The sequence below is a fragment of the Phyllostomus hastatus genome, unplaced genomic scaffold (assembly GCF_019186645.2).
Source record: "Phyllostomus hastatus isolate PE091 unplaced genomic scaffold, TTU_PhHast_1.1 phas_contig_551, whole genome shotgun sequence".
Lineage (NCBI taxonomy): Eukaryota > Metazoa > Chordata > Mammalia > Chiroptera > Phyllostomidae > Phyllostomus > Phyllostomus hastatus.
Window position 1 is genome coordinate 5,864,860 of NW_025333909.1, and position 17,579 is coordinate 5,882,438.

At 43.8% G+C, this 17,579-nt stretch overlaps 1 protein-coding gene across 1 annotated transcript; it reads right to left on the minus strand.

Moving 5' to 3' along the window:
• Nucleotides 1–8,923: 8,923 nt before the first annotated feature.
• On the minus strand, nt 8,924–17,544 carry TAF9B (TATA-box binding protein associated factor 9b). The gene is made up of 7 exons (XM_045847519.1): nt 17,424–17,544; nt 16,741–16,822; nt 16,284–16,420; nt 16,071–16,205; nt 14,776–14,851; nt 11,696–11,806; nt 8,924–10,945 (listed from the first exon to the last, which is right to left on the minus strand). The coding sequence occupies exons 1-7, from the start codon at nt 17,472–17,474 to the stop codon at nt 10,785–10,787; spliced, it is 753 nt and encodes a 250-aa protein (XP_045703475.1). The 5' UTR covers nt 17,475–17,544; the 3' UTR covers nt 8,924–10,784.
• Between the last annotated feature and the right edge of the window lie 35 nt (nt 17,545–17,579).

The following is a 17,579-nucleotide window of genomic DNA, read 5'->3' on the forward strand; positions in this document are numbered from 1 at the left end:
TTTTTTTTCTCCTTGTCATACTTTCTTAGGGTGGGAACAGACTCTCAAAGGATCGAATCAACTACATTTCCAAATGGGACAAATGGCACAGCAGTGACGGGGAGGCGCGGGGGTTAGATCAGCACCTTACTCTTCTACCGAGGTCCTTACTTTATGGCAGACATTGTCGTCTTTTACACATGAATATAATTTAAAAAGTGAAGGCTTGGAACAAAACACAGGCCTCATCCCATTCTTCCCACTTGTAGTTCCCACTCCCCACCAGGGACCACTGGTAACAGCCTTTTTCTGGCATTTTCTTTCCCCGTGTTTCTAAGTAACGTGCTTATACTGTTCAATTCTTGATTTTTAAAAGTTATTAATTTCTTACATGGGATGATTTAGCTTTCATATAGTCTCTGTTCCACAATACTACCCATTCATTCTCTCAACGCAGTTTAGTCATAAATCCAGATTAGGTTTCATTGTGATCGTAAACACTATTCACAGCTCATCTATGTCATAAGCTATGATTATATATACTTATGTACCTTTTTGTAAAATTAAGTTTGGGCTGGAATTGGTTAATAAGATCGTACAGGTTTCCACTGTACATTTTTGTAATGCATCATTTGTATATTTCCCTGCGTGCCCACCACCGAAAGTCAAGTAATCTATCGCCAAATATTTGACCCCTTTACTTACCCCATCCCTGCTTCCCTCTGGCAACCACCCTACTCTTGTCTGTGTCCATGAGTTTGAGTTTTATGTCCCACACCAGTGAAGTCATATGGTTCCTGGTTTCTGTCTTGATTTCACTTAGCATGATATTCTCAAGGTCCATCCATGTGGTCACAAATGACAGTATTTCATTTTGTCTTATGAATGAGTAGTCCATTGTGTGTATGAACCACATCTGTAGCCAATCATCAATGGAAGGCTACTTCGGTTGTCTCCATGTCTTAGCCGCTGTGAATAGTGCTGCACTGAACACAGGGGTGCATATATCTTTGCAAATAATTTTTTTAAATTTTGGGGTAGATACCTGGGAGAAGAATTGGGAGAACAATTGGTGGGTTATGTGGTAACTATTTTCAATTTTTTTAGGAACTTCCATAACTGTTTCCATAGTGGCTGTACCAGTTGACATTCCCACCAGCAGGGAATGAGGGTTCCCTTTTCTCCACAACCTCTCCAACACTTACTACTTGCCTTGTTGAGAATAGCCATTCTAACTGGTGTGAGGTGGTATCTCATTGTGTGGGGTATTTTTTTAAAGATTTTTAAAATTATTTTTAGAGGGAAGGGAGGGAGAAAGATCAATGTGCAGTTGCTAGGGGCTGTGGCCCGAAACCCAGGCATGTGCCCTGACTGGGAATTGAACCTGTGACACTTTGGTTCGCAGCCCTCGCTCAGTCCACTGAGCTACGCCAGCCAGCCAGGGCTTCATTGTGGTTTTGATGTGCAGTTCCCTAATAGTGAAGTTGCGAATATGTTTTCGTGTATCTGTTGGCCATTTGTATGGCTTGGGAGAGGCATCTATTCGGGTCCCCTGTCCATTTTTCAATTGGATTGTTTGGTGTTGAGTTCTTTATATATTTTGGATATGAAGCCCTTGTAAGAGACGTTTGCAAATACCATCTCCCATCTGGTTGGTTGTCTTTTTGTTCTGTTGGCTTTTTTTTTTTTTTGCTGTGCATAAGTTTTTTAGATTGATATAGTCCCATTGATTTATTTCTATCTTTCCTTCCCTTGCCTTTGGGGGCAAATTTATAAAATGTTCTCGAAGCCCACAGCCCATAATTTAGTATCTATTTTTCTATGAAATTTATTGTTTCAAATCTTGTATTTTGGTCTTTGATCCATTTTGAATTACTTTTTGTACATGGGGACAAACTAATCTAGTTTCATTCTTTTGCATGTGGCTTTCCAGTTTTCCCAGTACCATTTTATTTGTTTTTACTGTTGATAACTATCACAGATATCCCCCATCTGCCCCTTTGGTCCCCCTGTATTCAGTATCTGCTCCCCCACCCTGGCCTTCCCCACGTTGTTGGTCTGTGTCCATGGGCCATGCATATGTGCATATATGTTCTTTAGCTAATCTCTTCCAGTCCCCCCACCCCCCTCCCCTCTGAGATCTGTCAGTAAGCTCCATGCATTCATGCCTCTGGTTTAATTTGTTCATTAGATTCCACATACATGAGTGAGGTCATTGGTATTTATTTGTCTTTCTCCGAGTGGCTCATTACACTTAGCATAATGTTCTCCAGGTCCATCCATGTTGGAAAGAGATTTCCTTCTTTATTATGGCCGAATAGTAATCCCCTGTGTAAATGTACCACATCTTTTTTATTCTCATCTACTGATAGGCGCTTGCCAAGATCTGGAAACATCCCTGCACCTTTAAAGCCATTTGAAGAGGCTTTATTTTCTCCATTGTGTTTTTGGCTCCTTTGTCAAAAACAATTTGTCTATGTACATTTGGTTTTATTTATGGGCTTTCGGCTCTGTATCATTGGTCTGTGTGTGTGGTTTTCCTGCCAATACCATGCTATTTTGCTTATCGTAGCTCTAGTATAATTTGAAGTCAGTGTGATACCTCTGGCTTCGGTTTTGGTTTTCGGTTTTTCCTTTCTCAGGATTGCTTTGACTATTTGGGGTCTTTTGTGGTTCCATACAAATCTGATGACTTTTTGTTCTATTTTTTTTTTTAAAAGTGACATTGGGCCCTGGCTGGTGTAGCTCGGTGGATTGAGCACTGTCCTGTGAGCTGCAAGGTGGCCAGTTCGACTCCCAGTCAGGGGACGTGCCTGGGTTGCTGGCCAGGCCCCCAGTAGGGTGTGCACAAGAGGCAACCAATTACACACACTGATGTTTCTCTCCTCTCTCCCTCCCTTGCCCTCTCTTTTAAAAAAATAAATAAAATCTTAAAAAATATATTTTAAAAGAATGGCATTGGGCCTTGGCTTGTGTGGCTCAGTGGATTGAGTGCCAGCCTGTAAACCAAAGGGTTGTAGGTTCAATTCCTAGTCAGGGCACATGCCTGGGTTGCGGGCCAAGTCCCCAGTTGGGGGCACAGGAGAGGCAACCACACATTGATGTTTCTCTCCCCCTCTCTCTCGCTCCCTTGACCACTCTTTAAAAAATAAATAAAATCTTAAAAAATATATTTAGAAAAAATGGCATTGGGTTCTGGCTGGTGTGGCTCAGTGGATTGAGTGCCAGCCTGTGAACTAAATAAAGGGTTGCCGCTTTGATTCCCAGTCTAGGGCACTTGCCTGGTTTGCAGGCAAGTCTATCCCCAGCAGGGGGCGTGTGAGAGGCAACCACACATTGATGTTTCCCTCTTTCCCCTCTCTGTCTAAAAATGAATAAAATCTTTTTAAAAAGATAGCATTTATGTTTTGAAGTACAACCTGTTGAGGAGGATAATTTATGAGCATTTTAAGTAGAATACTGCAAAGATATGCTTCCTGATTTAATGTAGAATTATGAATTACTGACACATGACAATTGTTTAGGCTTAACTGTAGCAAATTTACTTTTAACCCGTAGTTAATATGAGCATGGCTGCACACACAAAAGATTATAACCTTCACGTCCTAAACTAATTCAGTCTCTTCTTTGGCACAGTGTTTTCTGTATCCCTTCTTTTTCTCATGTCCAAACCTTCCCTGTGGCCCATGATAAGAAAGAAAGTGGTACAGAATGAGAGGACTCCTTCGTAACTCAGTCCCCTCGCTGCGTGTTTCCTGCCTCAGAAACCATCTTTTTTTTTTAAGATTTTATTTATTTATTTTTAGAGAGGGAAGAGAGAGAAAGAGAGAGAGAGAAACATCAATGTGCGGTTGCTGGGGGCCGTGGCCTGTAACCCAGGCATGTGCCCTGACTGGGAATCGAACCTGTGACCCCTTGGTTCATAAGCCAGTGCTCAATCCACTGAGCCATACCAGCCAGGGCAGGGGCCTGTCTTTTCAAGCAAACACTAACCCAGGTGCTCCACAGACCCCCTCCCCTCACTGGGGAATCGGCAGAGAATGTTAGAGCTGGAAGCCTTCAGCCACTTAGGCCGTTCACAAGAAATCAAGACTAATAATGGCCTGGGGTATATTGCATAAACCAGGCTTTCTTAGAAAGATGGGGAATTCGGCATAAAACAGGTATCCCCTATAGATCAAGCAATTGTTGAAAGAGCTCACCAAACCTTTAAAACATTATCAAACAAACCCTGGCTGGCGTAGCTCAGTGGATTGAGCGGGGGCTGGGAACCAAAGTGTCCCAGGTTCGATTCCCAGACAGGGTACATTCCTGGGTTGCAGGCCATAACCCCCAGCAACCTCACATTGATGTTTCTCTCTCTCTCTCTCTCTCCCTCTCTCTCTCTCTCTCTCTCTCTCTCTCCCTCCCTCTCTAGAAATGGATGAATAAAATCTTAAAAAAAAAAACACATTCCCCATGCCTGGGGTGTGCAAGGGGCAACCGCACATTGATGTTTCACTCCCTCTCTTTCTCTCTCCCTTCTCTAAAAATAAGTAAATAAAATCTTTAAAAAAAAAAGACAGGCCTCCTTCTGCTTCTGCAAGCTGCAATGAGTTTGAGCAGTGAAGTTAATTACCTTATTGTTCTAGGGACCTGGTAGTTCTAGAATTTGCAGTGTTTCAAAGACTTAGATGCTTACTATTCGTCTTATTTCCTTTCTACTTCCCCTTCCCCTGCCACACATGAATGTGGCATCTTTTTCCTTTATTCCTTCTTACCCTTCTCCTTCACAATACTACACTTTCCTTTCCTTCACTTTCTTAATCCCTTCCTTACAGACCATCTACAACTGACTTGAACTTTCTACAACATACACAGTCCACATAACATTCCAACATAAGCATACTGTCTTTTAAAAGTTAAGCCTGATTAGATTGCCAAACTTTTTTTTTTAAGATTTTATTTATTTATTTTTAGAGAGGGAAGGGAATGAGATAGAGAGAGAGAGAGAGAAATATCAATGTATGGTTGCTGGGGGTTATAGCTTGCAACCCAGGCATGTGCCCTGACTGGGAATCGAACCTGCGACACTTTGGTTCGCAGCCCACGCTCCATCCACTGAGCTACGCCAGCCAGAGATTGGCAAACTTTTGACTTAAGGAGTATATTATGAAATGAATAGGGGAATAGAGAGTAACATCCGTTTGCCAAGTTAATGGAGGTTGTAACCCTCTGGGGTTAACGCCTAGAGTAAGGCGATCTGCATTCCCCAGAGTGAGGAGGTCCCTGCAAATATTAAGCGGGGCGAGAAGGATGTAAGACTGAATTCGTCCAACTTGCCCATTTGGACCAAAACATTTAAGAGACCACACACCTTTTCGGGGTTGAGAAATGCCCCCTATTCCAGTTGTAGAAATGTAAACAAAATAGAAATCCCTTTTTCAAAACTAAGCATGCTGGGGCCTCCCAAAGCGAGGGGGCTGTTGTCCCTTATCTCAGGGATGACCTGGCTGGAACTCCCCTTTAGACATGCTGTCTGTGCCAGTTCCAAGTGTGCTGCTAGGCTCCCGCCAAGGCAAGGTGCTGTGGGGAACCGCGTCCCTGGGGGCAGACCCAGTAGACTGTGCCCAGCGCTGGGGAAAGGTTGCTCCTGCGTGCACCGGGAGGAGGGGATGAGAGGGGGACCAACCCCTGCTCCACCGCTGCCCATCCTTGGCAGACTGACCTGGCCCCGCCGTGCTGCGAGCTCACGCACACCCGCACCCTGGCTGGTCTCGCGGGGGTTGGGGGAGCTGTGATGCTCACAGCAGCCGGGGTGACCCAAGAAAAGGGCCTGGCTGGCATGCATGGGTCCCTTCTCTTTTTGTCTAAGCTTTCCTGATACTGAGGGCTTCTCTGCCCTGCTTTTTCCTATTTCTAAATCTAAAGATCCCTTATCTGGGAGACATTAGCAGCCTTCAAAAACTACTGAATTTGCTGAAAACATTGCTCCTGTTCCTTAGAGAGCCCATTCCCCATGGTAGAGGATTCATAGAAACCTTTAAAGACATTTTTTTAATATTTTATTTATTTATTTTTAGAGAGGGAAGGGAGGGAGAAAGAGAGAGAGTAACATCAGTGTGCGGTTGCTGGGGGTCATGGCCTGCAACCCAGGCATGTGCCCTGACTGGGAATTGAACCTGTGATACTTTGGTTTGCAGCCCGCCCTCAATCCACTGAGCTACACCAGCCAGGAAAGATTTTATTTATTTTAAAAGATGTTATTTATTTATTTTTAGAGAGGGAAGGGAGGGAGAAAGAGAGAGAGAAACATCAATGTGCGATTGCTGGGGGTCATGGCCTGCAACCCAGGCACGTGCCCTGACTGGGAATTGAACCTGTGATGCTTTGGTTTGCAGCCCGTGCTCAATCCACTGAGCTACGCCAGCCAGGGCTAAAGAAAATTTTTTAACAAATAAAAGAACCTTTTCCGAAATTCCTCCCTCCTCAAGCACAGCAATTACAAAACCAGTTTGTTGTGCTTTCACTCCGTCTGCACCTTTAAATCCTACTTCTTGCTAGTGAGGAGCGTGTAGTGGGTTGAAATGTGCTGTTGGTGACAGACAGTCAGGGAGAGGGGTACTGGACTTTCCAAGTACCCTCACCCCGCTTATGGGTTCCGGGTCCTCCCCAAGCATTTAGGACTGCGACAGGGGGCTCGAAGCGCTACGTGACCAAGCTTTATATCGTGCTTCCCCATTGAGCCAGAAGTAGAGTAAGTAGTTTGGAGGTCCCTGTAAGTCCCCTGCACATCTCGGGAATTGATCCCAGACACTGTCACAAGGATCCAACTCATGTGTGAACACCCGATTTCTTGGGTCAAGGGGAGGAAGTGCCTTTTGTCTTCAGAGCTTGGCAGATGTCAAAAGCTCTCCTACAAAGCCCGTGGCTAACACTAAATTCTTCTGGAAAGCGATCTTCGGAGTCCGGTCAAAAGCGAAACACTCATTCATTATCTGCTTCTCCTTATGCAGGCGGATGGAGGGAAAATGCTAATTGAAAGGACCCTAAGAGGCGGCCAGAAAGAATCTGCTGCGATGCTTGTAAATCGCTCTGTAAGTAGTTGCAGTTTTTAAAGCTGATTAAAGGGAAAGTCTTTTCTCTTTCTCCCAAGCCCAGACCTAGTTAGGGGTTGTGCTGTGGGGATGGGCCTGTGAGTGTTTTTATAGTGTGCCTTTCATTGTGTGGACTTTTGCTTGTGGCTGGTGGGAAACCTAGTGTTCTGACACGGTCCACGTTCCAACTTATCCTCTCACAGGTGTCTTTATTGTGGCAAGCGCCCTTGGGGCTCTTAATTGCTCGACCCGTTCCTGCGAGATTGCGACAGATGCCTGGGAGAGAGAGCAAGGCTCCTGCTTACTAAAGAGGGTGCAGGTGTAAGGCGGCTGCAAAAGAGGGAGACTTTGGGAGAAATCCCTTTTCCTCTGAAATCCAGCACCCACTATGACCTAACCGAAAAGCACTGTGTGTCTTCTGCCTTTGCCTGGGCTGATGCGTGCGTACTCACACCAAGTTGGTGTGTTGGCCACCACTGTGGCTCATAGCCCTGGGTCCCTCTTCCTGGGTGCCAGATGATGTGGACCCCTGCCCGTGGGGCCCATGTGTTGTGGGTGCAACGAACAAATTCACAGGGACTACAGAAGTGCTGTGGAGAAAAAGGGACGGCATGGCCACTTTCTGAGTGAGAGAGAGGGACCCGACCCCTGCCTGGACAGGCTTTGATTGCTTTTCTGGGTACATTACATGGAGGATGGTCCTCATTTACTATGCACGGGTTCACTGTAGGTGATTTACCTTTTACAGATAGCAAAGGAAAGAATGTTGCTAATTACTTCAAAGAGAAGGGTTGCAGATCAAGGGGAAACGTGGTTGAACTGGTTACACTCCATACTTGGGAAGCTTAGCAGACTTTAGGAAGCCATTTTAAGGATATGCAGTAAACATTTGCTGCCTCCATCCAGGGTGGGGGAGTTTTAGCAAAAAGCCAGCCTCAGCCCTGGCTGGCGTAGCTCAGTGGATTGAGTGCAGGGTGTGAACCAAAGAGTCACAGGTTGGATTCCCACTCAGGGCACATGCCTGGGTTGCAGGCCATGACCCCCAGCAACAGCACATTGATGTTTCTCTCTCTCTCTAACCCTCCCTTCCCTCTCTAAAAATAAATAAATAACATCTTTAAAAAAAAAAAGCAAGCCTCATAGCAGCCTAGGTACAATGCAGGCCTGATTCCCCATGGGAAAACTGGTCCGTGGGCTCAGCTCCTGTGTGCAGAGTTGCTCCCCGTGTTCTCTGGATCAGGGGCTGGGCTACATTCGCCATATTACACAGAACGGTTCCCTATACTACATGGTGGCACATTAAACACATAACTTTCTTTGTGCTATTCTGATTAGTGTTTTCTCCCTTTACTGTTGAGTACTTCCCTTCGCTCTGGACTCCTTAGAGCAGTGTGAATGACAGTTTCCATTCTCCGGCATGCGGGCTGCATTCCTATACTCTGATCAAAGGCGCTTGTCTCCTACTCGTAGAAGAAATGTCCTCACCACAAGTACCGTCGGTACATTTTTTAAGAAGTTCCACCTGGAAGCTGGAGGACATGAAATTAGGGAAGGGAGATCTGCAAGATAAAGCACGCTCCATCTGAAAGGGCAAACCACCCACTGGCTGGCTGACGCAGTAAGTGAATGAACGCTCAGTTACATGTACAGATTCCCAGGAAAGATAGAGCATGGGATGTTCTTAACAGATTTAAACCTGTATTCTTTCATTTTTATTTTGCTTCTCTCTGTGTTGATTCTAAATAAAAGCAAGCAATTCCCTGATTTGTAATTAATTCATCCACGCAACGTATGTTCATTGCTTTTTGGACCTCAGGATTACTGGGCCTTGTTCATTTCCCTGCGTCTCTTAAGTCAGAAAGGAAGGATAAGTGATAAACATCCATTTTTATTAATAATCTTGGAGCATACATTAACAATCTCTTTGTTATACAGCATTTTACAGTTTCTAAAGAACTTTCACATACACCAGTTCAACCCTCACAACATCCCTGTGAGGTAGGCAGGGTCGCTGTTACCTTCTTATTACTATTAATAATAATAATAAACAGAACAAGGCTCAGAGGTGAAGTAAGGTCACACAGTTGGTAGATGATGGAGCCAGGGCTAGAACCGAGGCCTTGTGACATGCTGCCTCCCTGAGAACATTCAAGTGACGCCATCCTACGCTATAAAGAATGACCATTTCTCTCCCACGATGTTGCCCAGATCCGTTTGCGTAAGCTTCCCACCTTTTCCTAACATCCCCAAACACTCAAACTAGGATGAGACATTTCTTCCGTTACCGGACTGGCTGTCTCAGATGTATTAAGCACCATCCTAGGATGAAACTTACTTGTGTTTTAAATTTTGAGGATCTTCAAATATGAAAATTAATCTTAGAAAATTCTGCAAAAGTGCTCTTGCGTTGAATATGTCAAAGTTAAATAAAAACTGCACAAACCTGCTTCTAGTTTTGAAAGCTTTGAAATCGTTCCCAATACGGTGTCCCAACATGGTGTTTATAGGTGGGTTTCTACTGGGGGCCCTACGTAGAGTGCACCTACTAAGTGCAATTCGAGTCACACTACTGAGTTTTCGTGGTGGGCCTTCTAGAGGAAGGAAGACCAGGAGAAAACTTTCAGGTGTGATCCCATTTTAAGTGCGCCATCCTCAGCAATCAGCTAGCAAACTGAGCTGAATTATACCAATAGGAGGAGGGTTCAAGCAGTAGTGATCAAAGCATGTGGTAAAAAGGAAACCAACACTTGCTCTTTAGTGGTTTTGCCTAGGTCTAGTGCAAATATACTTATCAAGGCAGATTTTAAGCAATGGCGTCACCTGTGTGAAATATGGTGGACTTATCAACTTGGAATATAAGACTGAAAGTGAATGTAACTGACCCAGAACTGCCCGTCAAAAGCAGAGTGAAGTGTAATGGGCATACAAGACCAGGGATAAAACTCAAGTGCTCTGGAAGAACGGAAACATTCAGGGTAAAGTGAACTGCAGGACAGCAGGCATATCATGTAGGTTTTAAAAATATAAAAATGATGCAAAGGTGTATTATCAGGAATGATATTTTTAAAATTCCAGTTTTGGCCTTTCAAATTTAAGAGCAATGGGGAGACACTTAAGCTTCTGGGGAGGAGATGGTGCAGGAAGTGAATGGGGGTTAGCAATGGGGTTGAGGAGGTAGGTTAGGAAACGCAAAAAAAAAAAAAAAAAAAAGAAAAAGAAAAAACCAACTTAAGTACATTCAAAATTGGATTTAGAATCCCTCTAAATCCATCCTCTCCAAAAAGGTCTTCTAAATCGAGAGATTTGGTTTAAAAAGCTGGTGACAGTAGAAGTGACTATTTTACCTTGCCAAAGAAAGGAGTAAGTACTCCAATGCAGATTAGAAATTATGCTGTTAAAGATTAGTCCACTGATCAGGCTGCAGAGACTGCAACTTAAATGCTGTCAGTGACACAAGGCAGAAAACTGCTTCCAAAAATAGAACTGCCATAGCAGGACTCGACGTTAGCAAAACTATTAAGAAACAAGTGCTTAACTTATTCTACTTGATGCCTAATGAAAAAAACATTGGCAGCCTTACTTAAGAAATCTAACGCTTTACAGGAATATGAAAACTACTGCAGCTACTTTTAAGTTTTCTAAGATAAAACTTGTGATCTTGAATGCTCTAGCTCAGTATATTGGGCTCAAAACCAACTATGCATGTGAAGTACATCTAGACTGTATTCCTCACACGGTATCATTATCATCATCTTCGTGTTTTCTCTTCAGTGGGTTTGATTCATTGGCCGCGTTCTGTGATGAAACCATGTTGGCGGGAATAAGAATATTTTTGGGCCCAATCATTGAAGGATTAATCAGAACATTTGGAACTGCAGTTGTTGCAGGAACTGTAAACAAAGGAGAAACACCCCCAAGGTATGAATTACCGAGGACCAGAAATCTACGGTAAAAATTCTTCAGCAGAGCTGACCGTAATTACTAATTTCAAGAGCACAAGGTGCAACTACATCACAGAAGAAATCCATGTATTATGCTCCATTAAAAGTTGAATTAAATTTTTAAACACTCAAATTAGTATGTAGTGTAGGTTAAAGGAATTCTGTTAGCTTTTTTTTAACTTAACTACCTAACATTTTACTTAGTACTGTTGAGTGATGGGAAGCAGCGCACTGGATTCATGGCGCACGCTGAAGGCACGCTTACGTTCAGGTGAGGAGCCCCGCTTCCCCTACTTGCCAATATTTTATGCAAGCCGTTCACCGTGTGTGGTTCCGTTTCCGACGCGAACCTCAATCCACGGCCCCAAGTGCTTTTCCCTGAAGATGCCTCAGATTTGTGCGCCCTGAGTTTCGTTCAGTATTTTTTGAGAATCTGATGATCACACTATATACTCTCCCTCCCCCGAATGGTACGTATATTTAAAATTTGATACAATTATAGTGGGCTCATAGACCCCCGACCCCCGGAGATTTGCAGCATTACTGCCACCTTCCTGGTATGATATTAAAACAATTTAACTCTTGCTATAGGAACGTCAACTGTTCTATAATCGCATGGTACTCAGAGATTTCACAACTCAGAAAAGGTATTTTAAAAGGACCACTTACACCACACCCCCACCCCGTGTAAGACGTTACCTGGTTTGACGGGTGTGGGCTGAGAAGGCGGAATCTGCACCGAGTATCTTTGGCTTGTCACTGACACGGGAGGTGCAACTTTATTTGGGACAGACACTGTTTGTGGGGTTGCTGTAGTTATAATTAACAGACCGTGTTAGTTAGGTGACTTACTATACAGGGTCACATTCTGCCCTCCTTAGCTTACCAGAAACTACCTTCAAAGCACAGGAAACTAATAAAAGGTGAGAAAAAATATCATTAGGAGAGCGAAGTAGCTTTGAAAGTGTTTGTAAGCTTTTAGATGCTGAAAGTTGAGGGCAGTGGGTTAGTAGAGTGTAGGCTGGTCCTGGCAGGGTGGCTCAGCTGGTTGGGGTGTCATCCTGTGCACCCAAATAAAAAAAGTTTGTGGATTTGAACCCCAGTCAGAGCATGTATGTGGGGCAACTGATCGATGCTTCTCTCTCACTAAAAAAAAAAGAAAATATAGGCTCTGAAGTCTACCTGCTTGTGTTTGAATTCAGGCTTTTATCACTTAACTAGCCTAGTGTCCTTGGGCCCGTTTTTGAATCTTCCTGTACCTCTGTTTTCTTATTTGTCAAAGGGGGACAACAGTATCTACTTCAGAGGATTCTTGTGAGAATTAAACAAAAGAAATCCATCCACGTAAAGCTCTTCAAACAGCTGCTGGCACTGAATTGTAGTGACAGGAAGTGAGAAAGGTGAGCGTTGAAATAAGCCAGCAGAAGGAAGACCCAAGGTTTCTATCACTTATGCCATGAGGCACTTTTCATCTTTGTCACTTGCTGAGAAGTAGATGATGTCCCCTATGCCCGTGAAGCTCAATGAACATGCGTCTAACAAAAGCCTATCAAATACAGCCGACAGGGGTCCCCAGGTGGGCACAACAATGCTCTTTTTGTATATCTACATTTTTTTTTTCAGTAGAAAGGGATCCTGGAGATAAAAGCAGTCCAAGCCCCCCTCATTTTACATCTACCCATTATTCCAAGGTGAAATTCAAATACCACCTCTGTTTTATCACCTTTTTGACCTATTCATAAGTCGTTGCCTGCCTCTGAAATTCCCTTAATCTGACGTAGGGGCCTTATTAGTAGTGTCTTATATTGTTCACTAACTTGTAAGCCTCAGCTGATGTTTTTTATTCTTGAGAGCACATGGCTTTTGTGCCTTGCTTCTCACAGGCACTTGAGGCACATTTGATTCATGAATGAATTTTTCAAGACTCAGCATCTACACCGATATCACAGCTCCCTCCAAAAAAAATGCATTTGCGGAAAACATGTATGTTCCTAGTTTTTCCTTTGGGGATGCAGGCTTTCCCCCTGGAACCAGCAGTGTGCCCAGAGATAGAGTTACTGGGGAAAAAACAAACAACCACCACCCCTAAAACTATCACTGAAGAAACCCTACAACTCTCCTCCTCACCAGATACAAGAAGAAAGCCTAACCATGGGAAGGGAACCCAAAGGTCCCCAGCAATCGTGGGCCCTAGTGCTTTCTTTCCCAAACCCTGGAAGTGAGACTTGAACATATCTCCAACCCTAGGCACGTTTTCTCGTGCATTAAGGAGTGCTCCAAAGAATCTGGTGAAGCTTCATGAAGCAATCACTGTAAGTATTTTATTTGGTCGAGGAAATTCACGGTAGGTAATTGCTTTCCTGGCCACTACTTATAAGGAATTGTTAACATTTAGGTAAGTATGGACTGGAGGCTTTGAAATTCAACAGGGTAGTTGCTTAGGTCTTATGTATTATGAAACTCATTGAAAAAAATGTTAAAGTTAAAAACGGCACCTTTAATAGTTTTTGGCAGCTCCCTCAACTATAGATTTAAGACTATCTAAAATGTATAATATCTAACTAGGAACACTCTACTGATCTCAGCAAAACGACTGAGAAGCGCTCTAGCTGGGAATAAAAATCACAACTGACACCTAAAATTGGTTACCTCGTCAACATGTGTGTACATGATGACCACAGCCTAAACTTTCAAAAAAATTGGTATCCACTTAATAGGAATCCACAGATAGAAAGTTTATGACCACAAAGTTACACAAATTATACATGCAAATTTATCCACAAAGGTCACATGCAGGTAATTAGAAGTGTGTAAGTAATACCATACCAGGCTGGTTTGAAAATGCTGAAAATGTAAATTCATGTCCTGAGAATATGGAGAGATTATCTACACACTGAAAGATCAAATGTTGCTTTCACTACAGCTATATGCAATCTACAGGACGTGGTTCTAAGCAAGAGCCAAAAAATAATACTGATCAAAGAGAAGGGAACTGTTTTCTAAAAAACACTTTGTGAAAAAAAACCAGCAAGCATTCAGGGCAAAAAATAAAATCAGGAACTCTAAGTCCATTATTTCTATTTTTCTTATGAGCTAGACAATGACATTAAAAAGATAGAAATAATGGTTTCTAAACACCGTTCTCCACGGAAAGGAATCACAGCTCTTTGAAGAAATGGCTGATTCTAGGACTGAGATGAAAAATCAAGATGAGCTTGGAACACCTTGTGCCGGAGAGCAGGAAATGGCCACAGAATGACGGAGACAGATGAGCACAGACGAAGAGGCGATACAGCACAATCAATACTGCTTTTGAACAGGTTAGTATTAAAAACAGAATGATTTTCCCCTTTGATATCCTTCAGCTTCTTGTACCTTCCTGAACTTTCTTTCGACTGCATTCTCCTGCCAATGTATTCTGAAATGTCTTTAATGTCTGATAAGCTGGCTACTGCCATCAGTGTGTTCGGCGATGCCATTTGTTTTGAAAACACAACTTCAGCTCCTGTTTTTGGCATCACAGTTTATACCACCAAGGAGGTTGGGTCATGTTTCAAATGTATACTCATTTGGGATCGGATCCCCTTTGTGGCTTTCTCATTTTTGAAGTCTGGTCAAATACATGTCTCCAGTTTTACTAGAGGACGAGGAAACATAATGATGGCAACACACATGTGGGAATTTCTGACTCACCTTTCGACTTGGATTCTAGCCCCAAATCAAGTGCTGACGCACTTCTTCTTTCCCCGCCAGAACAGGCGTTTCCCTTGCTCACTTACCTATAGTAGGGGTGGTGGGTCTGCTACTAACAGCACCAACACTTAAGCGTGGAATTAGTCTTCCCTGGTTAGGTCCCTAGGGGATTGAACAAGACAAAGTCGTTTTAATGTTCCGATTCGACACCTGAACTTACCAGGAATGAAATCAGGATGGTTGGTGTGAAGGATTCATGGATAATGCATGGCAAGAATGTCCTGTTGTTGTTTTTCTTCTTCTCGGTGTTCTAAGAATTGACATTAAAACTAGGGTTTTCCCATTCTCCGCTGAAATTCCCTCAGGGGAGAATGGGAAGGGTTTACAGGAAACATAAAGGACACATGGACAAAAACTAGTGGGGGTGAAAATGGGAGGGAGGGGGAGAGGGATGGGTGGGTGGGCTGGGAAGGGAGTAAAGGACACAAAAATGTACTTGAACAATGATTAAAATAAAATAAAAAAACTAGGGCTTTCATAAGCAGATATAAATCTATATGTATGTACATATATAATTTTATATAGTATTTGGTTTAAGGTAGAGTGTTTTTTAGGATAACAACTAAATTCCGTATAATTTTAAATATTACTGTAACTAATCAACATCTAAAGCCCCTCAAATAAACAAACTCTCCTATAGTGGAATTTCAGACATCACATGCAGCCCCGTGTGAGAATGTTCTCAGTGGTGCGGGAACCTTAGGTCATGTTTCTGAAAACAAGTCCAATTCCTGACAGTGTATCATTTAGTCTCTTATCAGGCTTCGCTACAAAACCTATGGTACAGTGGAAAGATTGGTAGTTATGAGACTTGAGAATCCGTTCTAGCTTTAGTGCTAACTCAATGGGTAAGTTTAGGGTGAGTTCCCCGATGTGAAAAATAAGTGTTGTGTTAGATGAACACTGAGATTCCTTTTAGCTCTAAACATCTTGTATTTTATATTTGAACATAGCAGCTAAAATACATGGTATTTTCAAAGCAATAATTGCATTTTTTGAAAGGTTTTATTTATTTTTAGAGAGAAGGAGAGGGATGGGAAAAGACAGGGAGAGAAACACTAATGTGCAAGACATACATGGATCGGCTGCGTCTTCTGGGGGCCTGGCCTGCAACCCAGGCACATGCCCTGCCTGGGAACGGAAGCAGCAACCTTTGAGTTCGCAAGCCGATGTTCATCCCACACTGGCCAGGGCCAAAGCAGTCACCTTTCCAAAATTCTAGTAAATCAGCTTTTAATCTACGTACAGATACTCGCTTTTTACAAATGGCCCTAACACATTTCCAGTTTCTCAAAAGCTCAATTGACCAAAACATGTTTACCTTTTTAAGTAAGGGCTTCAGCTTAAAGTTGGGAGCTGTTAAGCAGTATCTGTCAGGTGGCAGCCTGGGTCCTGAATATGGCTTAATCATAGGTAAGGGGGTTTGGTTTTTCTGCCTTGCAATGTCCAGTAAAAACTAAAAACAAAACATCGTTATTAGACCTACAGTGACCAAATCAGAAGCAAAGTGAACTTTAAGTAAAAGTTGGCTCACATCTCTCGGAGGAGGAGAGGTAAAAGACTGATCAGCACGGCACTGGATTGCCAGTCTCACATCATCGGCATCAACATTGGGTTTCTTAGCGTGACTTGAGTAAATTTTTGCATCGTCCAGAATTGTAGTCACATATCCTTGAAGAACAAAACATTATTTTCTTACAGCTATGACAACATCTTAACATTTATGGCAACTTTTCTTAAGGGAAGAGGCCATTCATTTCCAGAAAGTTTATGCATTTTGCTTTTAGTGTCTAGTCGCCCTATGTGTAGGATCAATTTTTCAAAATATGTCACAATATAAACACTATCTTCCCCTCTCTGGGCTCTTTTTTACTGCTTTAGGCTGACTTTGAGGATACTGTGAAAGTAATGTAGCTGAAAATGTTTTTAGACGAAAGGAATCTTCTCAAAATCACAGGTTAGGCAAAGTTTTTGGTGTTTCGTGAACTTACGGAAAGCAAATTCCAACATTTGGTTTATAACCCTTGGTTCGTACTCTGTAATTCCCATATCCTTCAGGATCTGTGCCATTACCTGTGGATTGAAATAAAAAAACGCCAGCTATGTAATCCGGAAATGAGAAAGCCAGCCTGGACCCAAGGTAGTACCTATATTTAGGGTACAAGGTCCCCCTTCTTTGGGCCGCCAGCTATTAGTTATCCTTACCGTCCCCCCTGAGCGTGAGGAACACATCAAATGCCGTCGTACCCTCTTTGCTGAAAACTTTTTTTTTTTTGGCGGGGGTGGGGGTGAGGGCAAAGCGAGAAGAAAAAGGCGGGGGTCGGTTTTCCCGGCGGAGGAAGGGGTGGCCACAGCTGATTGTCATTCAGGCAGGTGATGGGGGGAGTGAGCGTGAGAATCGGGGACGCGAGAGTCAGGGTTCGCGGAGACGACGCGGCGGCCGGGACCGAGGTCCCGCAGACAAACCGGCCCGCGGGCCTACGCACTTCGGCGGGACTGCGGGGATGGCGGGACAGAGCCCCGCAGCCAGATACCCGCATCCCGCTCCTCCGGGGACGCCCCGCTCGGGCGGAGGCCGGCACGCGAGACCGTTCTCGGGCCGTCCTCCCGGGCCTGCCCGCCCCGGCTCTCGACGCCCAGGGCTTCCCCTCCGCCTGTCACCGTCGGAACTTACCAAGGCATCTCTCGGAGAGTTCTTGGTCAGCGCCATTTTGCCCGGCTCCATGTTGTTCTGCCACTCGTCGTCGTCTGCGGAGAGACGGATGCGGGCAGAAGCTGCTCGCTTTGGCTCCGCCCCTGAGGGGCGCAAGGGGGCGGGGGGACCGCCCGG

What these genes read in the sequence shown, in the direction of transcription:
- TAF9B (XM_045847519.1), bottom strand. Translation starts at nt 17,474, where the DNA reads ATGGAGCCGGGCAAAATGGCGCTGACCAAGAACTCTCCGAGAGATGCC. An exon ending in ACTCTCCGAGAGATGCCTTG is followed by an intron (nt 16,823 to 17,423) that starts GTAAGTTCCGAC and finishes TTCAATCCACAG; the next exon opens with GTAATGGCACAGATCCTGAA. An exon ending in CCTCTCCTCCTCCGAGAGAT is followed by an intron (nt 16,206 to 16,283) that starts GTGAGCCAACTT and finishes TTTTGTTTTTAG; the next exon opens with TTTTTACTGGACATTGCAAG.